Source organism: Dromiciops gliroides, chromosome 2 (assembly GCF_019393635.1).
Source record: "Dromiciops gliroides isolate mDroGli1 chromosome 2, mDroGli1.pri, whole genome shotgun sequence".
Classification (NCBI taxonomy): Eukaryota; Metazoa; Chordata; class Mammalia; order Microbiotheria; family Microbiotheriidae; genus Dromiciops; species Dromiciops gliroides.
Window position 1 is genome coordinate 10,695,992 of NC_057862.1, and position 25,447 is coordinate 10,721,438.

At 49.8% G+C, this 25,447-nt stretch overlaps 1 protein-coding gene across 5 annotated transcripts in view; it reads left to right on the plus strand.

Annotated features, from left to right (window-relative positions):
* The window catches only part of CTBP2 (C-terminal binding protein 2), a 155,644-nt gene that overhangs the window by 81,864 nt on the left and 48,333 nt on the right, over positions 1-25,447 (plus strand). For 4 of the 5 annotated variants that reach the window (XM_043987286.1, XM_043987284.1, XM_043987283.1 and 1 more), the window contains one exon: positions 22,938-23,097. In XM_043987286.1, the coding sequence (XP_043843221.1) occupies positions 23,040-23,097 (58 nt within the window). In that variant the 5' untranslated portion in view covers positions 22,938-23,039. Of the gene's footprint in view, positions 1-21,016; positions 21,725-22,937; positions 23,098-25,447 lie in introns of those variants that run through there. The other variant, XM_043987287.1, reaches the window with a different exon arrangement.

Sequence of the window (25,447 nt, forward strand, 5' to 3'; positions counted from 1 at the left end):
TACCCAGTCTGTCTTTAGTAAGGTTCTAAAAAGCCTATTAAGTCCCTGTAGATTATTAAGTAGGCATCTGTCTGTAGCTGAAACTTTGTATTACCCTCTCTTCTCTGCCTGTGGTTTTTTCCTCAAATCTCAAAAGCTCCTGAGTTAGGTTTATTTTTACCATTTAAAAAAACAAATCACTCTTGTGCGTGACTCGCTATTTGCTTCTTGTGGCCAGCGGGTAATTCTGGAGGGATTGGGGGGACGAGGAGAAGGGAAGCAAAACTTCCCCTCCTCTGGCGTCACAGTGTACACTCGGGTAAGGGCCGATCCTGTGGTCCTTTGCCCGGGCGACGGCCCAGATACCCCATCTATAATTGAGCCTCCTCTTGTCGATTTTGCAACGGAACAACTCCCTTCGTTTCTCCCTTAATTGATTTGAGTTGCTCTTGCATCAATCAGTCATTCAGGAGAATTTGAGTGTTTTTGAAAACCAGGAACATTCATTGACGTTCCATTCTCTGTGCCTGCGTGCATGTATACATTGCTCGTTTTGCGCCTGGAGACCCCCAAGCCAAGGAGGCTCACTCCTCCTCCCTCCACATTGCTTTCCTGTAAGCCCAGGAGTCCTCACACGGGACTCTGTGAATCTGGCTTTTGTCTTTGTCTCTATTGCAGTATTCCTCTGTTATTTTATGTGTGTAAAAGTGTGCTCCCAGAAGCAAGGGGTCTGTGGGCCCTGCTGTGTGGTGCATGTCGGCACCCCCAGCCCCAGTCCTTGCTTGGTCTTGACACAGGCCCAGGCCCCTGTCCTTGGAGGGCCTCAGGCTACCTGGGCCCAGCCTCCTGCCCGGGCCCCTGAGTTCAGCACCCTGGACATTCCCCTCTGAGCCATGGAACCAACTGTCCAAGAAACAACAAAACTATTTGTGCCCCTCCCTGGTCCTGGCAGCTGGGTTGTCCCAGCAGCTAATCCCTCCCATCCATTCCCAGCCGGTGGTGTTTCCCTGCTGTAGTCCCTTCATACCACGGTTTCCGGCCAGAGTCTGGGCCAGGCTCACAGGAAGCATGATTGGGCCAGGAGCAGCGGGCTGTCCGCCCCGGCTCTCCCTGTCAGGACTGTGACATAGAACAGGGCCTCCCTGGGGATGCAAGACATGGCCTGGAGCACCATCCATAGGTAAGTCTGGGCCCCCTCAAGGCTAGCATGAGCCCACCAGCCTGGTTTAAGCCCTGATGTGACCCCGCCCCAGTTTCCTGTTTTTCTTAGTGTGGCGGACTTAGTTTAGTTTCTTTGCTCCTCACTTTGAGCCTTTCGGGAGGCCGTGTGTGTCTGGGGACCAGGAGGGCAGACCTCCATGGGGCAGGGGGTGAGGGCAGTAGAGTAACCTGTGATGATGCAATGCTCACTGGGGGTGGGGAGAGTACTCCCTCCCAGGCTTGCGGGGAAGGAAGCCCAGGTGAGGGGATAACAGTAAAGAACTTTGCAGGGTGCTCTACCCCCTCAGGTTCCACCCCTCCCTTCTGAGAGTAGAAGGGGGTGATGGGGAGGATCTTGAGCAGATTGTCCAGCCTCACGGCCCAGAGCGGGGCTGGTGGGGGGGGGGGGGGGGTCATGAACACTGAGCTGAGCCATGTGGCTCTTTCGAGGAGTGCAGAGATGGCCAATCCCAGCCCAGTAAATCACCTTCATTTCCTGCTGACCTTTTAATAGGAGCAGATGTTTTTTCTTACACAAGACCATTAGGCCGGCTTTCCTCACTGACCTCATCCAGTTGGGTTGTGGCTCTATTCCTGAGGACAGTTTCTCAACACTCTTTAACCCTTCCCTGCCCATCTGGGCTCCCTCAAGGCCCCATCCACCTCCTCTGCTTGCCCCGGTGGGTTGTGTTTGGTGATCCAGCCCTCCTGTGGGCTGTGGAGGTGACCAGAAGGGCCTCGCCCATGGTCATTTAGGCACGAGTAAGTAGCTGTGGTGTTCTTGTAAACACCATGTAAAACAGCAGGTGGTCAGGGCGAGTTCTGGTTCAGCGGATGGACCCAGGATGCCAGTGAGAACTGTAAAAGAACCCCTCGCCTCAACCGCCGCCTTGCCCCCAGTGGCACCCCTCTCTGTCTCTCAAGCCCTCATCGATTCAGCTTTGCTCCTAGGAAGGGTGTACTGGGCTCTTGCCCTGTGAATCCCCTCTCCATCCCCAAAGCTTCCAGTCTGCCCCGCATCCCCAGCACATTCCCCAGGGTAAGCCCTGGCATGTGGGAAATACTCATTCACTCATTCATGATGCCAACTTCATGTGCAGAGACAAAGTTAGGCCCGGAGTGGGAGAAATGCCATCCATGTCTACACCTCAGGTGAGCCACATTTATCAGGGGCTCCCCTGTGCCAAGCACTTTCCTGAGTCCTCGGTGTGCAAAAGCAATGACGCCTCCCATCCTTCGGAGTAAACAGATGCTGCACGAGGACGGGGCCTGGTCTGTCGTCTGAGAGCCGGTCAGCACAGAGCGGGGGGCTCGGCTTGGACGCTAAGGGCAAAGGCCCGTGTCTAGTAGAGGTTCAGACTTGGGTCCTTTGAGGAGCAGCCTGTGATCCCTTTGGGGAGACTCTGTGGTAGGGGTCAAGTTCATCTCTGGGGAAGCTGGTCATAGTGGGGATGCCAGGGGCGGGGGGTGGCAGTCACTGTCCAGCGATCCCTTAGCCGCGGTCCTGGCATGCGGCCCCTGCCACCGTGTATGCAGAAAGAATTATTGTCATGCAAGGCCGTGGTCCATCCCACAGGTCAGGGAAGATGATGATTGAGAAGAGGCCCGGCCATCTTTATTTCCTGCTGTCCTCTAAGGTCAGTGGGTGACCTTTACTGCCTGACTTGTAGCAGAAACCTTCCATCTGTGTTGTCTTCCACATCGGAGTGTGAGCTTCTGGAGAACAGGCGCTGTCTTCCTGTTCTGTTTGCATCTCCAGAACTTGGCATTGGCTTTGTATACAGTAAATGTCTGATAAATGCTTTTTTCATTCATTCATTCATTCATTCGTGTCCATTTAAGCAGAGCAAACCAGTGTCTGACGGTGTCTTTACCCCTCTTCCCACCTGACAGTTTCTGACCTTCTGTTAATTTTTTTTTAAATTCTGAACTTGAACGTTCCCATATGCAAAGAACAAAACCCATAGCTCTCCGTTGGTTTCCCATTTAAAAACAGTTATAATTGTCATGTTAGTTTCAAATCTGCCCTCCCTTTTGTCTCCCTCTGTCTTCTGTGCATTTAATGTTTCACTGGCCATCTTTTTTTGGGGGGGGGTGAGGCAGTTGGGGTTAAGTGACTTGCCCAGGGTCACCCAGCTAGTAAGTGTTAAGTGCCTGAGGCTGGATTTGAACTCAGGTCCTCCTGACTCCAGGGCCCGTGCTCTATCCACTGCGCCACCTAGCTGCCCCTCACTGGCCATCTTTTGATGGGGGTGGGGGGCATCCCTATCCCCCCTCCCTCCCCCTTTGGGTGGAGGTGAGGAGAGCAGTGTGGATTGGATCCCTGATGGGTCTTCCTGTGAATTATTCTCCTGCTTCTCATCCATCACATTTTCTGAATTGATTCGATCACTGGTCAGGAGTTTGGGAGCTTAGAGCTAGATTTGGTTTTTTGGAAACTCCTTGGGAGCTAAGTCAGGGATGTGACTGGAGGATAACCTCAAACAAATTAGGCCAGAGGCGGCTGTGGTACTGACTAGCCTGGTGAACAGGGTGCTGGACTTTGACAAGGCAAGAAGGCTCAGGCTCAAATCTGTAAAGATGAGTAAGTTGGGCTTGATCAAAATCAAACCTTAAAATCTATGAGCCCGGGGGCAGCTAGATGGCGCAGTGGTTAAAGCACCGGCCCTGGATTCAGGAGTACCTGAGTTCAAATCCGGCCTCAGACACTTGACACTTATTAGCTGTGTGACCCTGGGCAAGTCACTTAACCCCCATTGCCTAAAAAAAAAAAAAAAAAAATCTATGAGCCCATGAGACTGACCTGGGTTCCAATCTTGCCTCTGATGCTTTCTGTATATAATCTTGGGCAAGTTATTGAAGCTCTCTGGGCTTCAGATTCCATTTCTGTAAAAGGAAAGGGTTGGACAGGTTAGCCTTTGGAGTTGCTTCGAGGTCCATACCATTGATCCTCTGGAGGACGTCAGAGATGACTGGATCATCTCCTCCTTCACTGAGGAAATGAAGGGCCTCCGAGGGAGGCCGTGGCCTACTTGGTCACCTGGAGATCTCGCCCCTGACGCCGGGCTCCTGCCTCCCAGTCCAGACCAGGCTTCTTGGTCTGTCCACCCACGTCCTTGAGCACTTTGAGTGAGAAAGAGTAATGAAGCCTCTGTTCTTGTGTGGCCCCGGACTGTTACAGAGATTCAGGATTGCACGGGGCTTGAGTGTGCTTGTTGCCCCTCCCAGGCTAACCCGCCTGGCCCAGCACTTAGCATTTTGCCACATGTGTAGTTGTTGCTTAATTAATGTTTGTTGACTGACTGGCCACCTTGACCACTGGCTTCTTTTTATAGTGACCCTGCTTCAAGGACAACTTCTGGTAGTACTAGAGGAAGAGGGAGTTTTATTTGCCCAGTAAATTCTCTCCCAAATCCCCACAGAGAGGTGCATTTACAGCTTGGGCCCGGTTACCTGCTAGATCTTCTTAACATTCCCAGGATTTATGTCTGGGCATGAGTCAGACGCCAGACCCCAGAGTGCCTTCGTTAACTCGATGAATATTGAGCATAGCCTTGAAATTTATTTTACGTGTCCAGAGGTAAGTAAAAATAACTGCAGGTTTGGCATTACTCAGGCCCAGGAGTTTTTGCTGATGTGAGGAGAATCTCGGAGCTGGACCCCGAGAGTTTACTTAAGGGCATCCATCATAGACCCCCTTCACCACTTCCACAGCCCCACCAAGGGATGATTGAGGGCATTCTGAGCCCCTTTTTGTCCCAGCATCCTCCTGTGCCCCGGAACTCTGGGCCGTGTTTGTATGTTTGGTGTTTGTATCTCTCCTATTTAATTATGTTGCTTCCCTACATGGAGCAAATTTGATAAGTCGGGTGAAGCCTATTGAATCTGCTGTGGGAGCGACAGGATTTTTATTTCTCATCTTGGGGGTGGAAGGGCACCAGTCATTTGGCTTCCTGCTTGGACCAGAATCTGGCCAAGGCCCACCAGGAAGGTGACTGAGCCATCTGCAGGAAGTGCCCTTTTTGGCTTGATTCTGGCCCCTCCCCCCATGTCCACAGCTGTAACAGCCCCCAGACTTATCCAAAGGGCGCTATATCCCCCAGCAGTCCAGAAGTGTTGTCCCCCTGGGGGGGAGAGGCGCATGCTGGTCCCAAAGGCCCCCTCCATATCTCTGGCTGACCCCGCCACCATAACCTTTGTCCATTCCCTGGTTAATGTCAACCAAGTGAGTCTGAGGTCCTATTGGGTGCACCTTCTCCAGATGGATTCTGGACAGCCTTCCTCCCCAAAAGCTGTTAAGCTCTCAGCCCCCTGCTGTATATTTGATCAGAGCAGAGGGAACCAGGGCCTCCTTCTGGAATACCGGAGAGTGCCTGCAGCTGAAGAGGGAGGGGGGAGAGGATAAACTGCCCCTCTGGGTGTGGAGCCCACTGGGGGTGTCTGTCCTCCCTCTGATCCTTCAGGACGAGTCTTTACTTGTCTGGAGCATCCACACCTGCGCCAAGTCTGCATTTCTCTCTCTCTCTCTCTCTCTCTCTCTCTCTCTCTCTCTCTCTCTCTCTCTCTCTCTCTCTCTCTCTCTCTGTGAGGCAGTGAGGGTTAAGTGACTTGCCCAGGGTCACACAGCTAGTTAAGTGTCAAGTGCCTGAGGCTGGATTTGAACTCAAGTCCTCTTGAATCCAAGGCTGGTGCTTTATCTCCTATGCCACCTAGCTGCCCCCAGTCTGCATTTCTCTTAAACAGTCCTGGGAGGATGCCTTCAGACTTAGGAGAAGGGATCCCTGTCTACCAAACCTGGAACAATCTCCCTCCTTCTGAGGAACAGGCACAACGGAAAACGTTTAGAAAGAAAGACCAGTTCAGAGGGGTGCGTTCACAAATCTGAGCATGCGTTACTCTTTTTATTTATCGTCCTAGGATCTTGCTGTTGACCTTGGCCTTCTGGATTTGAGCCTTCCACCAGAGGCCCACCCATGCAAGGCCACTTTGGGGATATTGGGGTCATGTGCTATTATCTTGGCTGCCCTGGATCTGGGGTCAAAGGTTGAAATAGTGGTTTTGCTTGGTGAATGTGTGACCGAGGCAACTGGGCCTCAGTTTCCTCAAGTGTAAAATGATGACTATTGGCCGTTCTTTGATCCCCCTTGAGCCTTACACGTGTGCCCTGTATACTTAACAGATAGTTCAGATGCTTGTTGGCTTGAACAATTGGCCCGGTGGCCACTCTCTTAACCAGTGACGTCCAGTGACGGCTTTGCTTGACAGTGATGATTAGTAATAAAAGAATGATAACGATAGCACCACCTTAAAGCTCGCCGAGTGCCGTCCATCTGCTCTCCAGAGCTGGCAGTCAGCTGCCAAACATACCATTGGAGGGGCTCAGATGCTGGTCATCGATCTGCTTTGGGCAGGGCAGCGTCCCTCCATCTGGATTCCAGATAGAAGGAGGGGGTGGGCGCTGTCCCAGCAGCATCACTGATCCCAGGATCTGGGGCCTGGACCAGGCCGGGCCAGGGGAAAGCACTAAGGACCCTTGCGTCTTCTCCGTGTTGGAAAAGGCACCTAAGGCGCATCATCCCCTTTGGCTTTTCAGCCAAAGCTCATTCAACGTCTGCTGAAGATGCTCAGCTTCCAGAGGCAGGCATTAAGTATCTCCTGCCCTCAAGGAGATGATAGTCAATTGGGGGAAGGGGAGGAACACAACATACAAATGGGCCAAATGCTGCTTGTCCCTGGGGGAGCCCCAGTGCTCCCCACTAAAAGCCTACTTTCAGTGAGCTCACAGTCTGCTGGAGGCATGAAATGAGTGCAAAGCCTCACCTGTCTTCTTAAGCTCAGAATATTAGATGGTGGCCTTGTGGGCCTGAATTTGGTATCCAAACACCTAATCACTTAAGAGCAACATTTCTGTCCTGGCTCTTTATCTCCCTGGGATTTCACTGTGTACAGCTTTCCCATAAATTGGCTGACGGCAGATTTATTAACTTAAAATGACCATTACCTTGTCAAGAATTCTTTTATAGGATGTTGCAATAAAACTTAAGATCCATCCGCATTAGCACCCGGTGAATTTTAATTATTTTAACAGGTTATTTCACCCGAGATGTCCTCCCCGTACCTCCCATCCTCTTGTTGACATAGAAGGTCGTGGGCCAGTCCCCAAGGACCCTGTTTGAAATTCCTCCTTACACAGGAAGTCTGGCCCTGCTGGGGAGTGGCAGAAGTAGACTTTTCTGCTCCTCTGAAGAAAATAGCGTATTATTTAGTTTTTACGGTGTCCTCTTCTTTCAAAGCCTGCAGAGGTTTTGCTTCTAAGAAAAGGGGGGAAAGCCGTGAATCTCCAAGAGCCCCCCCCCCCCACTCCCCCCGCCAAGCTTCTACCCCCTTCCCCTGTGGAGGGGCAGGGAGATGCCTCCAGGACCAAGTGGGATCATTCTGGAGTCCAGCTTCATTGTTGTGGTCTTCTGGGGCAGCATCTCACCAGGCTTCTCTGTATTGCTTCACCTTCATCCTGCTCCCAGACCTTTGTCGCAGGGTCTTAAAGGCATTTAGGCCTGGAACATCTGGACCAGCTGTGAGCTGTTCCGCCCAAGGGCCGTGTCTGACAGGAACCTTTTGCTGTCCCCCAGGTGCTGGTGTCCTTGGCCTTCTAAGTGTTATTTTTTTAAGTTCCGTTTTCTGTGACATTTCCCCCAGCAGAATGTAAGCTCTTTGAGGACAGGGACCAATTTTGCGTGTTGTTTGTTTGTTTTTAAATCATCCCCAGTGTCTAGTGGAGTTCTTGGTAACACCCGCACGGATGCAGGTAGATTGCATTCATTCCGTTCCGTAGGACTGTCAGTACCAAGAATACCCATGTTACTGGAAGATGAAGATGGACACCAGAATTTAGCCTTTCTCCTTTCTCCTTCTAGAGCGGGTGAGTTTGGCCTGGAAGGGGCCGTCCCTTCTCCTGCCACGACCCAGTTTCTTTGGTCTTTGCCATTCTGGCTCCCAAGCACACTGTGCCTCTTCCCTTTGAATTCTCTTTAGGCCGTGTCATGCACACATGGCTTCCAGCTCTTTTATTTTGTGTTGTTAACCATTTCCATACTAGATGAAGAGGTTTTCCTTGCCGCAGGTTTGAAAGAATGAGACTCTGAGATAAGCATGATTTATCAATCTGGAGACTTCCTGGAAATACGGGTATCTAATTTCTGCTCATCATTTCCATGCAACTATTTAGCATGAGACCCAGCCTGCCGTGCTGCAAATATCTTTATTTCAGTCAACACTGGCTTTATTTTTCCTTAATGAAAGGATGCAGCAGATTTTAGGAATTCTGGGAATTTCCCTCTGCAGAACAAAATCCTTGTCAGTCTGAGACCGCCCTGGCTTGGGAACCCTCACCTTGAGGGTAGGCAATGTTCTTGGGTTGTTTGGGTTTTTTCCTTTGGGCTCCTAAGGAGCTGTTAGGATTTGCCCAGCCACGAGCCTCTCTGGGCTTCAGGCTTGTGCTCTGGGAAATGAGGAGAGTGAAATGATAGAAAATCCTGGGAGGACCCAAGGTCATCTTCAGGCGCCACTGGAGAGGGGCCGGGTCACCCTGAGCCGTTAACATTTCTCCCCTCTAGATGACAAAGTAGGGAACCTTGGATGGTTCTGAGGACGTACCTCTGACTTTTATTTCTGTCTCTTCCTGGTTGTTTTCATTTGTTCCTTGTCTCTAGCTTGGTCAGATTCAGTACGGATATGCCAGCATGTGACAGGCGGGTTTTTTCTTTTTGGTAAATACATTTTTTTATCCACTCTCGCTGGGTGCACTGTCGTCCCTGGCCAATCCAGAACCCCAAATCCTGTCTCCAGATGCCATTGTCTTTTCCAGCTTATTAGTCATAATCATGGCTGACCTTTATGTAATACTTCAGGGTCTGCAAAGCGCTTCATCTATGATTCCCCCAGCCTAAGTGCTGCCCTTGGCCCCATTTCTCAGCTGTGGAGGTTGAGGCTAAGGGAGGTCAAGGAGCTTGCTCAGGACCATGCTGGAAGTGTCTGAGACTGGACAATCTGCCCAGGCACCCACACGCCCCCATAAAGTACCTTCCCTGCAAACAGATAGTTTGTGGGTTGTCAGCAGAAAGCGGGGAGGCGGACCTTTTAATTCTGACAATACATTACCAACACAAACACTCGTATCTGGGCTTTGTTTTCTCCTTAATTTGATTTGTCTTGTTGTAAGTCCGGCCTGTCTCTCGGTCTGGGACACTGACTCCTGTACTTGCCAAGATCCTTCTTTTCTCCCCTTGTTATTGACAGGGTTGGGTGTGTCTGGCTCCGGGCTGGACCAGTACCACCTCCCCCAAGTCTTTCCCTCTTCTCAGAATTCTTCACACTCATTCGTCCTGAAGGTCCAGTCATAAGCCATTAGGATCTTAGACAACAGCTGGTTCAGCCATTTCCCAATTACTGAGGAGTCTATTTTGTGGGAGCAGTGAAGGAAGGCAGTGATGAATCTTTTGTCCGGGGGTATCTGCTCTTTGTCACTGACCTCTTTCCCATTAATGTAATCTCCGAGTCAAAGGGTATGAACCCTTTATGAACCAAAGGGCATGAATCATTGTCGTCCTTCCTCTTGGTTTTCTGAAGAGTGAGTTAGGCCTGCTTTCATCTCCAAGGTATCTTCCCGGATCCCCTCCAGGGATCTTCCCCTTCTCTCATCATTTCCTTCACCTTTTCCCCTTCCAATACCAGCTATGCTGAAAGTGCCACCTGGTTCTCAAAGTCGTTATGGCCCTTCCCAAGGGTTGGAGGTGGGTTTTGAGCTGGAGATGTGCCTAAGGGTCCTTGGTTGTGTGCCCCACCAGAGGGGACGTCTCCCCTCCCAGACTCCTTGCAAAGAAATGATGAGCTTGATTGGAGCCAGGGCTGGGGAAGGAGGGGGATTCCCCTGGCTGGTGAGACATCTTTTTTATCTTTTTTTTTTTTTTTTAGTGAGGCAATTGGGGTTAAGTGACTTGCCCAGGGTCACACAGCCAGTAAGTGTTAAGTGTCTGAGGCAGGGTTTGAACTCAGGTACTCCTGACTCCAGGGCCGGTGCTCTATCCACTGCGCCACCTAGCTGCCCCCTGTGTTAATTGTTAAAGCACAGGCCCTTAGCCAGGGTCTGTTGGCTTTAAAAAAATATTTTGAGAATTATTTCAATATAATTGGTTTCTTTTTCAACATTCTGAGAAGGGTCTCTAGGGTTCACCACTTGCCCAGGGTTCTCCATGACCTGCCAGGGAAGAAAGGTCCTCTGTTTGCAATGAAGTGGATTTTTCTTGAGAGCCAGGAGAACTTGGGGGAGGAACTCAAGCAGTTATCGGACCAAGAAGGGACCTTCCTTGTGTAACCTTTGAACAACACTGCAGACCCACACAGCCCTTTGCGTTTTCTGCTGGGTTAGCCTCAAAGGTGCAATGGTGGCCTGTCTGTCGGCTTCTTCAGAGTGGCTACTGTGCTACCCTCCCCAGCTCAGGCCAGAAGGAGCCGCGGAAAGTGCCTGCTTGTTCACACCCCATTGATTTTTCTGAAAACAAAAAATATACAGCCCCCGCTAGACCCGTCAGACCAGATTTTTGGAATCGACTGTAGCTGTGGCTTATCCAAAAAAATTGTCATCCCTTCAGCAGATTTCTCCTTAAAGAGTCATTTGAAAAGAAAGTACATTTTCATCATTTCCTCCTACAAAATAGGGTTGTACTATAAGATCTCCAAGGGCCTTAGACCCTGAATTTATGATGGTCCCTCCTGGGCCAATAGCCACCAATGAAGGAATCTTCCCTCCCTGGCCAGCCTAGCTCGGCCTAGCTTGGTGGTGCCTCACCCAGCCAGGGGCATTCCTGGCTGGCCCGTCCTGTTCTTTCCCTAATCACGTTATCTTGTATTTACTTACTTGGGTAAAGTTTTATCTCCCTCCCTCTCACTCCAGCCCCCCAGTCATAGTTAACAAAATAGCTTTGATGATGGAAAAGGGCTTTGCCGAGAGTATTCCCACGCTCCACGCTTCAGATGAAGAAAATGAGGCTGAGAGAGAGAAACGTGAACCGCCCAGTCATAAAAACTGGTGGCTGCTGATGACAATCGAACTCTGGTCCTCCCAAATCTCAAGTCCCATCCTGTTAACAGCAGGCTGCCTCTAAGCCCTTGGAGGGCCAACTCTCCCTTCCTTCCTTCCCTTCTCTCTGGAGTGACCAGCTACCCATTAGTCTGGAGGTCAGAGATGTCCAGCCAGCTCTTGGGGCCTGGGTTGCAGACACATCCCCCGTCCACATGTGTCTTTCCAAAGTCCCACCCTGAGCCTCCCCTTCGGCCTCTCCAGGGCTCTTCACTTAATACAGACTGTGGCTTGGACGGTCCGTGTCCTCACTTCTGTGTAGGTGTTAGTGCCCTGTAATCATGGACCACAGGGATGGAAGGGAGGGACAGGTGTGGCCTTGAACTTGAGCTGGGGCAGATGTGCGCATCTCCTGCTAGGTGCAGGTACCCACTCGCAAGCATCCCTGGCATCCCACGGGCACAAGCCCTGGTTCTGAGAGCACAGACTCTCGGTTCTCTTGGTTCAGCTTGGAGGGCAGAACGGGCCTTTCTTCCGGATGATTAAATAGATAATGAATGGGTCGTGGCCGCCCAGACTCAGATTTCACTGGTCATATTTTAGATATTAAAACCTCTCTTGTTCTGAGATTAATCAGGGTCGGGGTGGGGGGGTATCTCTCTGCCTCCAGCTCTTGAGGCTGCCTTTTCCTGGGGGCCTCTGGGGGAGGGGAGGGGGGAGAAGAGCCTGACCCACCTCGGCTTCCCTTCCTCATCCCAGCTTCCCTTTGTCCACATGTGACACATGGAGCCTTTGAAAAGCAAACACTAGGAAACAACAAGCAGCTAAAAATACTCTCCAGCAGCTACAGATGGAGGGAGGGTGTGTGTGTGTGTGTGTGTGTGTGTGTGTGTGTGTGTGTGTGTGTGTGTGTACACGCACACATGTGCGTGCATGTGTGCCCTCTGATGGCCAGAGAGCCCAATAACGAGCGTTCAAACAGCTGCAGTGCTCGAGGTGAGATCAGTATCTGATGGGGGGGCAGGCAGACTGTGAAATTCAGAAAACTCTCTGTCCGATGGGTTCGTGGGGGGAAGTGGTGGTCATAGTGTTTGTTTTTCCTTTGCTTTTTATTTTGAATCTAAACAGCCCAGTCGAGGAGGGGGTGAAGCTTCCTTTGCACAGATGAGAAAATTGAGGTTCCCTGGTCTCTGTTCTGCTTCCGTTGGAATGGGGCTTTGAATGCCGGCGCCCTGCTCCTCCGGCCACTTAAACACTCTTGTAGCTGGCGTTTCTCCAGCTCTGTAAGTGAAATGGTTTTACCTTTTAGGGTTTTTTACACCCATCATATCATGACACTACCACTCCCCCATCGAGTCCTCCCTCTTAACAAATAGAAAGAATGAAGCGAAGGGGGTCATGTCTGAGAGCGTATGTGCCCTTCCACACCCATAGTCCCCCACCTCTAGGGAGGCTAGATCAGTGCGTTTCATCATCTCTCCTTGTCCTAGATTGGCGCGTTCTGATTAATCATGTTCTGACTGCCTTTATAGCCACGCCTTCATTGGTGCCCCAGTGCTGACCACGTCTGGGCTCGTCATGCCCACTTAGCCTCCTGACTGGTTGTTATGATTGCGTCATGGTTGTCATTGTGTTCATTTCCTTTTGCCCAGTCTGTCCATAACACAACCCCCGCAGACCCATTTCTACGGAAGTGACTTGACCCGTGTCGCATTACTCATAAGTGACTAAGACAGGACTCGAACCCGAGTCCTAGGGCCAGCTCTTAGATCATTTTGCAATCTCCCAGGTATCCAGCAGTCTCTTGAGGCCCCGTCCGGCCTCAGCCGAGAGTCTCGGGGCTCCAGGTAGACTCTTCTTTATGCCAGCCATGTTCCACTGTGGCTGGAGAAAGTGGAGGCCCTGTATTGAATGAGCTTCTCCTCCCAGTTACCACGAAGACGGTTCATTTTAGGGCCTCCCAGCAAATCGTGGAGGCCTCGGGAGTGGGCAAAGAGTCACTGAGAGTCAGACTCACCTTCTGGGAGCCAACATTTTCATTTCTCCATTAATGTCCTTTTAATCAACTGCTTTGTTTAAATGGTAGCAGATAAAAGGTCACAGCAATAAATCATCCCAGCAGCGGGGAGATGGCGCCTGTCACGGGCACCGTGCCCTTCCCAAGCAGCACCCACTGAGGGAAAGAAGAGTCGTTCTCTCTGTGAACTCGGCTTTGAGACTAAGAAAACATTTTTCCCAGTACCCATTGGGTTGAAAGTATTGAGATCTGTTAGCCCAACGTCTCTGCACCTCAGCTTTCTCACCCGGCCCTGCGCACTTCTATGGTCCCCTCCCCTCCCTCAGGTCACTTTTCTAGTCCTCAGTTGACTCCCTTTCAGTCCCAAATCTCCAACCCCATGAATTCCATTCACAGAGAAAGAAACTGGGACTCGGGGGAAGTCACCTCCCCAGCTCATGCTCCCCATGGGACAGATGAGCATGGGGCCTTCGGAGTGCTTCTGGCCCTTTCCCAAGGGCAGCCTCTTGAGAGGGGTTCTTGCTATTCCAGGGCCTCCCGCGAGGCTCGACGTACCCAGCAGGCACCAGATGTTTGATACCTCAAATTCAGTGGGAAGGGGCGATGTCCACAGAGCTAGGATCTGCCAGTGGGTGTGGCTGCGGCTCAGAACCCAGGTGGGAAATTCCATCCCTCTTGAGTCTGCAGCCACTCTGCCCAAAGCTTTCTTGCTTTGTAAACTCTTCTTTGTACAGTGTTTTTTGTTTGATTGGTTGGGGTTTTTTTTGGTGAGGCAATTGGGGTTAAGTGACTTGCCCAGGGTCACACAGCTAGTAAGTGTTAAGTGTCTGAAGCTGGATTTGAACTCAGGTCCTTCTGAATCCAGGGCCGGTGCTCTATCCACTAAGCCAGCTAGCCACCCCTACAAAGTATTTTTAAAGGAGATGTGTAGGCAGAACGTTTCAAAGAATGAGGAGCAAAATCTCTTCTGAGTTCTCTGCACCGACACTGGGGCAGCTGTGTACACACACACACACACACACACACACACACACACACACATACACTCTTCCCTACCGACCGGCACTGGTACGGGGGAGTTATCCACAGTTTGAGGCAACAAGAGGAGGAAGAAACCTGGGAGCCAAGTGTGAAAGAGATGAAGAGACAGACAGATGGACGGACAGAGAAAGGCGAGGACGGAGAGACACACAGACAGACCACGCTCCAGTTTTCCATGTTGCGTGAGGAAGGGGACCTTCACAGGGCCTGCCGTGAGGCTGGGGTCAGCTTGGCCCTCCGCCCTCCCCAGGGTGACTACTGTGGAGGCTTGGTTTCTTTCCCACTCAACCAGCACACACAGTTCCCGCCCCCAGGCTGTTGGGGCAAGTACCTTTGTGTCCCAGGGGTTTTCAAAAGGGCCAGCCCCCCACCCCCCAAGACCTACACACCCTGATGGAGGAGAATCCTCAGTTTGGGGCTTCCTGGTTTGAGGTGGGAGGGGTGAACTCAGTTTCACTGTCATGCTTTCCCTTACCTGGACTGAGGCAAGAGGTCAGGTTGTTACCACACTGCTGTTGCATTCAGGTGTGTCAATAAAGGGACAGGAAGTACATGCCTTTAATGGAGAGATTTGTTTGAGCCCCACAGACAACAGTCAGACTAACCATTGGCTAACAGATGGCTCTGTAAGCCCAACTTTGGAACCTAGAGCCACCCCCCCCACCCCCATTTTAGGTTCTTTTTTGTTATGAGCCCAAATTTTTGTGAATCTCACTTGGTTTTTTGGTCATTTAAATGTCCCTCCATATTCCTTCTAAAACTAGTAAAAACAAATGAGACTCTCAAAAATTTTTTTTGATCATTTAAAATTTTTACACACACCACCCCCTCCATATTACTTCGGGGGGGGATGTAAACTATTAAAATCTGTGTATGTGTGTGTGTGTGTGTGTGTGTGTGTGTGCGCACGCATGCAGAGAGAGATTTGTTACTTTAAATTTTTAAATTTCCCTCCTGTATTCCTTGTAGGGGCAGCTAGCTAGTACAGTGGGTAGAGTGCTGAGCCTGGAATCAGGAAGACCTGAGTTCTAATCCAGCCTCAGACACTTAGCTGTGTGACCCTGGGCAAGTCTCTTCACTCTGTTTGTCTCAGTTTCCTCTTCTGGAAAGTGAGCTGGAGGAGGAAATGGCAAACCACTTCCAATAGCTTTGCAGATGGGGTCACGAGGAGTTGCATGTGACTGACTGAAACGACTGAACAAGAAAAAAGCTCCTCCCACCTCCCAGAGAGCTGTCCCATATAAAAAAGATATTTTTAAAGAAAAAGAGAATATAGGAAGCAAAAATAATGGATATTTTTAAAAAGGAAGTTATAGAAAATGCTCCACAAACTTGACAACATTTGCAGTGTGTAATAGAGAGTCCTACGCCCGAGCTTCCCCCTTCTGCATAAGAGTGCAGTAGGAGTGTCTTCTCATAGCTTCCCTTTGATGATTTTGTTGTTCTTTCCACGTAAGTTGTGCTAGTCATTGTGTACTTTTCCTGGCTCTCCTTACTTTCCTCTGTCAGTTCAGTCCAGTCTTTGCATATTTCTGGATCCATCACATTCAGGGTTTCTTACAGCTCAGTAATACATAAACCGTGGCCTGTTGGCCGTCGGCATTCCTCATAAAAAGTGATGTGATCAACATTTATTCTTTTTATTGGTGAGTTCGTAGGGCATCATCTCTGGATGCTTTGGCCGCATGCTGTTGTCCAGAGTGGGCCACTGGAGAGGAAGGAGGGATGACCCAGCGTGGATGGAATGCTCTTGTCTTCAGCCTCATCTTCTTCATTGTAGTCTCTTGTTCCATCGTGTCTGACTCTCCATAGCCCCGTTGCGAGTTTTCTTGGCAGAGATACTGAAGTGTTTTGTCATTTCCTTCTCTGACTTATTTTACAGATGAGGAAACTGAGGCAAACGGTGAAGTGACTTGCCCAGGGTCACCCAGCTGTTAAGTGACTGAGGCCAGATTTGAACTCGGGAAGATGAATCTTCCTGACTCCACAACCAGGTGCTTTTTTGCACTCTGGCACCCCCTAGTGGCCAGCTTCCACTTCATGATGTTAGGCTTGAGTTGGTTCCCATCACATGGTTGTAGATTTGGGGGGTATTTTCCTCACTCTTATGTTCCCTCGTGCAAGTTTTCTCCCATGAGTATGTCACATTCCTTTTCTCTTTGGTAAAATAATATTCCATTGACTCATACTGGGGTAGATGTACTCTGTCATTACCCAGTCATTGGGCACACAATTTTTTTCCAGCTTTTTGTTATTTCAGATAAAGCTGCTATGAATGTTTGGTTACAGATGGGTCTTTTCTTGCTGTCAATTACCTCCCAGTCAGAGGATTGATGTTTTAAATTTTTTGGCTGCTACAGAAAGTGCCGCTCTGAACATTTTGGCTTCCTTTGGAACTTGTCTTTCTGTCATCGGACTCCTTGTGCATTAGATACGCCCAGCAGTGGGAACACTGAGTCAGGGTTTAGTAGCTGTTCTCATAATCCTGTATGGGTTTCCAAAAGAATTCGACCCAGGCCCACATCCCCGGGCAAAAAATGAGTGGACCTACTTTGCCATATTCTCACTGTCATCTACTACCTACCTTTGCCAGTTTTGATGACTCGGAAGAGATACCTCATTTCTCTAATAAATCCTTAATCCTAGAAAGTCAATGTTCTTCCTTACTTCCAAATCTGGTTCATATCGACATTGCACCCAGGCCCCTGAAACGAGCAAAAACTTAACAAAAACAACATGGCACCATCGGTATCATTTTTAAGAAGCAAGCATCCAGGGGCAGCTAGGTGGCACAGTGGATAGAGCACTGGCCCTGGAGTCAGGAGGACCTGAGTTCAAATCAGGCCTCAGACATTTGACACTTACTAGCTGTGTGACCCTGGGCAAGTCACTTAACCCCAATTGCCTCACAAAAAAAAAGAAGAAGAAGTAAGCATCCAGAGGTATAGAGTCTGTGAAAACAAGGACGTGCCTAGCATCTTAATGATCCCGGCAGTCCCTGCCAAGCCCAAATCAGGCGTCCCTTTGCTTGACTTGTCACTGCCCATCTTATGCCAGGACAGGGCAGTGGATATTAACCACGATCAGTATCATCTAGGGGATACGGTCTAGCCAGGCCTGAGACATTGGTGACAAGGCTTTTTATTCTCTTAGCTCCATCTCCTGAAAGGTGGACTGGATTTTTTCATTAGAGGACGAATTTTCCATTGTAATTCTCTCTCAGTCTGTTTGCCGCGGATCCTCCGGCTCGCATCAGCCTCCTAGGCTGATGAAATTTCGCATGAAATGCATTCTGCACACTCCACTGAGTGTCCCCCAAGAACTGTTAGGAATTGTGGTGATGCATTTGGGGTTAAAGCTGGAGACTGAGGATTTCACCCCTTTCCCTCCCCACCCCCCACTCTCCTTTAAAATTAATGTATTTAAGTCGATTTCCTTAACACAATTTAAGGCTATCATCATGTCTAAATGTTTTTAAGGAAATTTACATTTTGAAAGACATTGCTGAGGCCTGGCAAGGACATGCAATTACCCTATGTAAATCTCTCCCGTCTCATCTGACCAAAGGCTAGAAACCACCCAAACCCAGGAATTGTCTGATCCCTTTTCACAGTGTGTTTTGGGTGATGAGAAAGCTTTGGGCTTTAATTAAAATCAGCACAGGATGTACGGGTCTCTCTAACTGGTAAGTGGATGGGTATTATGGCTTAATCACCAGCAGGGTAAATAGGACTCATTCTGGCAGTGGGTGAAACTGGTTACACTCTGATCTTGGGTTCTGTCCTCCTAAAGGAAAGATTGGTTTCCATTCCCCGGCCTGCTGCTGCTGCTGCTGCTGCTGCTGGGCAGGGGCAGAATCTGAGGTAAAACAGCGTTTTCTGTTTCTTAATCATCTGTCATTCTTCCTCCAAGCCACTGTAGGGGAAATAGAATAATAATAGTAAAAATAATGACGAGTCTTCATAGCACGTCCCTTTTGTGTCAGGCACTGTGCCAAGGGCTTTGTGCAAATACTCTCTGGTGTGTCCTCACAACCACCCTGGGAGGGGGGATGTGCTATCATGACCCCCACCTTACAGTTGCCAGGTCTTGAGGAAGCTTCAAGACCACAGTCATCCGGGCTCTGGCTTCTTGTTCAATGTGGGTCCCGATCTCAGCCTGCCTCCTACATTCTCCAAGCAAGAAGCAGTTGGGCTCAATGCCAGTGTGCCTCACAGTTGGGGCAGGTCTGGTGTCAGTGTGATGGGATCCGATCAGGAATGCTTTCTGTGCCTCCCCTGTCGGTCCTGTTCTCTTTCCCCTGGGATGGCTCATCACTGTGGAACCAAAGGTGATGCTGGGGTCTCCTAAAGAGTTGGCCGTTGCTGCCAACTTGGAGTGGCTTTGCGTGTGCATTCCATCGTGGAGCCAATGGGTACCTGATGTCCAAGGACCAGCCTAGCCCAATTCCACGGGATGGGTTTTGTGTCCGTGTCTGGCCTGGTGGCTGGTGAGCAATCCAGGCTTCCTGGACACCCACAGCCAGGAATTCAGATGCTTGTGGCTTCAAAATAACTACGTGATGGGATTGGATTCCCTGCTTTTCCTTAGAGTTCTTTCTCACGTCTGACTTTTCTCGAGCCTCCCCCAGATTTCTCTCCTCGCCGACACCAGAGTGAGAGGCACTCTGCTGCCTGACTCAGTGGCCAAGTTTGCCAAGTTTAGATCAGAAAGGAAGTAGAGCTTACTGGGGCTTCTGCCGATCAAAACCAATGTGACCTCGTTCGGCCAGCTTTCCCTTCCTTGCTTGCCTCAGTTTCTGCAGCTGTGAAATGAGGACTGTTGTGACTATCAAACACGTTTGTGTCTCTTAAGCGTTGTAGAAACCTTAAACTACAGTGGAGGAAGTGCAGCCACTACTATTGCTCCAGGAGGAATTGCTGGCTTTTCTGTAGTGTTTGATGTCCACACCAGCCCTGTGAACTGGGTACCACAGGTGCTAGTATCTTCCTCTTTTGGGTGGGAAGATGGAGGTTTGCAGAAATTTAGTGACTTCCCCATGGCTATGCATCTTTTTTTATTTTTTATTCTGACCTTGAATCCACTACCCCTAAAAAGAGCATTTCTGTTGACACAGCAGAACACAGAAGAGGATTTGTCTATGAAACCATGAATTTCCTTCCCATACCAAGCTTGATTCTTTAATTTCCTATTCAGAATAAACCATCACCTTTTCCTCCCCCCTCCTCGTCCTGCTTTGTACCCTCTTCCACCACCTACGGCCAGCCATTGCCTCCATCACAGCTCTTCCACTCTCTTTGGAAGTTGGGTCTCTCCTCCGTGTTGTTGCTGTTGGGTGTATGGTCTCCTTGACTCCAGGATGCGCAGACATCTCTTCTTACTCATCTCCATTCCATTAATCCCATGGTTTGGTCAGGCACCCCCTTTGTTTCTCGTTCTTGTCTTCTCTTCTCTTCTCTTCTTCACCTTCAGGAAGTTCTGCCACACGCATAAGTACTCTCATTTTTTCCGATCTTCTCCTCAGACTAAGGTTTTCTCCAGGCTGTCGAAGATGGCCTCTGAGCCTCATTTCAGGCTTAGATCGAGATCTTCTTTGGGCATCCAGCGGTCACCCATGCTCAGGGGGTTGGCAGTGAGCGCTGTGGAGAAATCACCCTAACTGGGGATATTTGTGGAGGCAAGATTTATACACAGGAAGATTGTTGTCATTTAAACAGCTGCTGGATCTTGAGTGGAAAACTGTTTTCCCTCCAGATGTTGCTTTCATACTGGGCACTTAAGCCTCAGCCTCATTACAGAGAGAGTCCAGGAACCCTGAGATTGTGGGGGCAGTAGCCCCATTATTAGACTAAACACTAGTTCCTCTCTGCAGTTTAAGCTCTATCGGAACTGTCAACACCAAGAGGAAATTCTATGTTAATTGAGTTATCATAAATAACTTCTTGTGGAGGCCAAGGAGGGGAGGCATGAGGAAGGACATCATCCTGTTAAAGAGAAAGAGGTTGTTTCCATAGAAATGGGTGGAGGACCAGACAGCAGGGGGAGGAATCCTCTGAAGTCCAGACAGGGACCAGCATCAGTTCTGAGGCAGCTCCCCGTGGGTCCCTAGGCTACAGGAAGTGTCCATTCTTCAACTGATGGCTCAAAGTTGCTCGATGTATGATGCAGACTGAGGGCCCTACCATTCCCAGGTCTTGTGGGTGTGTTGGATGGGAAGGTCCTTCCATCCAGTTTCACTTGTCCCCCGTCCAGACCCGCCCCTGGCTTCTGAGTCTCATGAGCCTTTCTTAGACCAACACAAATAAATGGGGGTGTTGTGTGATTCCCTGATGACTAATCTTTCCTTTGATTGCGTGCTAGAGACTCTGGTGATCAGGATTTTTTTTTTTTTTCAGGAAGTCATCTAATTATACAAATTAAAATTCAAAGGAAAGCAAAAGCGTGATTAGGTCTCACTCTGGGAATTTGGAGAGGAGGGTGTGAGACGCTTCATCTCAGATGAAAAATGATAGCATTGTCATCTTCAAAGCACTTCACAAATATTAACTCAATTAATTTTCACAGCCTCGTGGAAGGGTGAGAAGCGTGTCCTCTTCCATCCACTCTGCAGATCAGACCCCTGGATTGGGAAGCAATTCTTCGAACCTCCCCATGCCATTCATGGGGCAGAGAGGGAGCTCTCCCTGACAAGGGAAAAGATCTCAAGGGGGGGGGGGGGGGGCTTTGGCATCAACTTGGTCAGAGATTCTACGCCACCCAGGGCGTATACCTCTAGACCCATTACAGATAGTGCACTCTCTCCCGTACCCTCCCGGGACAGAGAGAAGGGGCAGACCCCTTTGCTGAGTGGTGAGCCGGATGGGCAGTGGGCAAAAGCAGGCTCATTGAGTTTGAAGAGGAGTTCTGCGGCCACCAGGTTGTTCATGCCCAAGACGGATGAGCCGGCCCATTAAATGAGCTTGGTTGGCATTGGTTGGTTCCCCCTCCTCTCGTTTCTGTGCAAGGACAACAGTGAGCCTGATTTTCAGAAACTTCCTTGATTGGGATGGAAGTTTGGTCTTTCTTAAATGATGCATTAATTATGAATGCCAATGAGACTCTCACTCCTAAGTGTAGTACTCTGCCCGCCCCCACCCCCTCAATCAGTTAATCGTGGCTGTAAATCCTGGTGGTTCTTCCTCAGCCATAGTGCTGGGAAATTGCCCATTAACAACCAGGAAGAAGTCCCCTGCCCTCCCATCCGCCAGTTGCCATTGTACCACACAAGCCTTTACTTTACAAATTAACTCCCAATGTTCTGCATAATTGACATCCATGAATAATCGTCATCACTGGCTCTGTGGAGGAGACTTGTTCTCCTGTCTGCAGTCCTTGACCAGACCAGGCCCGACAGGACCCGCCTCCTGTGGAAGGTCAGTGCGCTTCTCACTCTTAATGGTTTGTACTGTCATCAGGATCCATGGGGTGCGAATAGAGAGCGGAGGATGTGGCCCAAAGCCCTGAAGCCTTCAGAAGAGAGACCCTGGTGGCTTTGCTTTGGGGGGGGGGGGAACGGGAAGGAAGCTGGCCTGTATGGAAGTCATTGATCTGGGCAGCTCAGGCCTGAGGGCAGATATGAAGACAGTAGACCGGGTTGATGTCAGGAAGTAAGGTGCATCTAGACCTTGAAAAGATATATCTGGTGGTGGTGACCTCTCCCTTCTTGGGACCCGAGGACCCAGTTATGTCTAGGACTGGCTAGTGACTGGAGAAGGAAATGGCAAACCACTCCAGCGTCTTTGTCGAGAGAACCCCAGATGGGGTCACAGAGACAGACGTGACTGAAACAGTGACCGAGCTAGTGACTGAAGTCCCCTCTGCTCTGGGATTCCGGGACTCTATGTCAGGCTTGGAAGAGAAAGGGGGACACTGCGAATGCTCAGGGAGAGACTGGGACAGGTAGCAACATGGCGGCCTCCCTATAAGGTGAAAACCAGAGGGGCAGAGGGTGTGAGACCCGAGTTTGGGCCTTGGCTCTCCCTCTCCCAGAGGGCTCTCACTACCTCTCAGAACCTTAGTTTCTCCCTTGGTCCAAGGGCCTCTGAGGGTCACAGACTGAAGAGGAATGGGTTAGACTAGAGATGCACAGCCATCCCCCCTAAATTCTGCCTCTTGCTCCCAAGATTCACAGCCGAATTGTCTTTCAGCTTAGACCCTGCTTGACTCTTCCTTTTGAGGTCTTCCTAAATGCAGCTGCAGATGATTCAGTTTTTTCAACAGTTACTGAAAGGGAGTGGGCCACAACGGGAAGAATCTGAGCGTGGCTACCAGACGTGGTGGCCAGAACCACAGGGGTGGTTGACAGGGCTTGGGGGAACAGCAGCTAGCCTCGCTGCCTCCAACCTCAGCATGCATCCAGCAAGGATGCAAAGTCATGTTGGTAGGGAATTTCTCAGAAATGACCTCTGAAGCAGCATCTGAAAGCCCAGGGCCCAGATGCTGCCGCCATCCGCTGCTTTCAGGAACTGTTGCGTGTGGGGCTGTCTCTGATTACCAGGCATGCAAGCCATCCTCGTCGGGGCTTTTGCTTCTCGAGAGCCTGTGAGTTCCCCAGCCTCAAAGGAGGGCTGCTTTGTCTCGTTGCAGGGTGTCCGGAGCCGTGATGTACGCAGGCCCTGGGCAGCGTTCCTAAATCCCCAGTGCACCGCTTTGCCCCTGTAGCGAGAGCGTCGTGACGTCCACTCAAGAATGGCCCTGGTGGATAAGCACAAAGTTAAACGCCAGCGACTGGACAGAATTTGTGAAGGTAAGTCATTCAAATGGACTTTAAAGTTGTGTGATTTTTGTCCTTTGGCTGTGGTGTCCTTGCCAAGGAAGGAAACGCCTGGGGCCGGAGCCAGACTGGAGATGGGAGCAGGGGCTAGGAGGGATGGAAATAGGGATGAGGCTCTTGGCTTCCAAGAGCTGACCACCTGTTATCCAGGCGTGGCTCAAAACCCACCTTTCAGGCCCCACTCTTACACGTGACCAACCCCAGAGATAAGCACACATACATAATACATAACGTGTACACACACGTGTATACATATACCTATACACACACAACACACATGTGCATACATGCATAGAAATGATCACTCATGAAGGTGAACATGGGAGCTCCCCTCGCTTCTCTGAAACTGAGACTCCTGCCTGCTGAAGGGGGCCCCAGCTCAGAGCAAGCCAAACCACGGTCCCTCTTTTGTCTCTGCTGGTTTTCTCTGGGCAGAGGGCCCCTTCACAAAGTCGGTGCATGCAGTGAGGGAGAAGACCTGAGTTCTTGAAGCGCAGGTGGCCAGGGCACCCGGAGGGGCCCTGGGACAGACTTTGTGATAGCGGCATCTCCTGTTTTGGGGGCTCATTCGTTCCCCTGATGTCACTTGTAAGCATGTATTGGGTGCCCCCTCAGTGTCTAGTGTGGATTTTTGCTGTTGCACCAAACCTGTTCTGATTCTGCCAGTAAAACCCAGGGAGATCTGTGGGGATGGGGCCACACACTCTCCTCCTCTCACTTTTCCAACGAGAACAGATCTTTGGCTTGGGCCCCGTGGCAGTGGGCAGTGGGCAGTGGGCAGTGGCCCAAGTGGTCCAGGTGCATAGTTGTGGAGTCTGTGCCCAAAGGACTGAGGTGAGAGGCACCCGCCACCCCGACTGATGGGGATAGACTGGGGCCTGCACCAAGGATCTCATCTCGTGCCTGGTGGAAATGATTTCAGCAATAATCAGATGCTTCGATCCTCTCCATTTGGAATGACACCAACACGCTATGAAAGCTACTGTGGGTTCTTATCTCAGGCATACATAGGCTCACTGCATCAAAGAATAGAGCTGGGAGTAACACTTTCATTTTATGGGTAAAGAGACTGAGACGGGTGGGGGGGGTTAGGGGGTTGCTCGCCTGGGTCTCCTTCTCTTCGTGCCTCAGTGGGTTCATCTTGGGAAGGCGGCCTTCAACCCAGACATTCTTGGATCCCTGGGCCAGTCTGATTCTCCATGTCATGAATGCTGGATTCTTCCTGCCCAGTCTAGCATCTAATGTTGGTCCCGATCTCCCTTTGTCATAAATGGTGGCTTCCTCCCTACGGTGGTGACGGGACTCAGACTCTTCCATTGCCTGCCTGCACCTCTCAGGGGTCTGCAGTTGCCCTGCTTCTCCTCCAGGCCCATGTTTCTATTCTGTTCTTTCCCGATCCTCCCTGGGCCAGACCCTCATTACTCTGTGGCAGTGTTCTAACTAACAAGCTGCTCAGCCTTCTGATTACTCTTGGATCACTTGGCCTCTGAGGTCCCATTACCCTTCTCCAAATTTCTCCTTGTTATTCATTGGCCCCCATTCGCTATCCTAATAGCAAAGTGCATCAAACAGTCTCTGTGACCTTGTGGGGAAGATAGTAAATGTTTTTCCTGTGCCCATTTTATAGATAAAGATAATGAGGCTTAACATGATTTGCCCATGGTGGTATCTAATTAAGGTGTGGAATGGAATGAGAATTTATTAAGCACTTACTGTTTATTTGAACCATGTGGCTTCTGCACCTTCATCTCTAAAATGGTGCCTTTTATATACAAAGGCCAGAATTATTTTCTCAAAGTCACGCATCACTTCTTAGTGGCTTCCTTTTGTCGCCAATCCACGTTTCTGCAAGGGGGCTAGCTTTTTTTTTTTTAATATCCAAAAGGAAACATAGATGTTTATTCTTATAAACTGCAGACATCTTTATAAATAAAATTACTGATTTTGCAAACAAAATTGAGAAAAAAATTTTATGCAATATTTTGCACATGGATTTAATTATAAACTGTGGGAGAGAATGATCAGGTTGTTAGATATCTGAATACACGGCATATGTGCTACCTAGATATGTATTTTATATATTTTTGAAATCCTTTAAGTTTTTCTCTTTGCTGCAACATTCTAATGCTGAATTCAGAAGAGGCAGAGTAGTATTCTTATGGGTCTAATAGAGAGAATCAAAATTACAAAGTCAAGAGAATAAAAATGTTTGAAATTTATGAAAATCAAAACATTTCCAAAGTAGTTCAATAGAATAGAATTTAAGCTAATACATCTTAATTAAAAGTCAATGAGGGGCAGCTAGGTGGCGCAGTGGATAAAG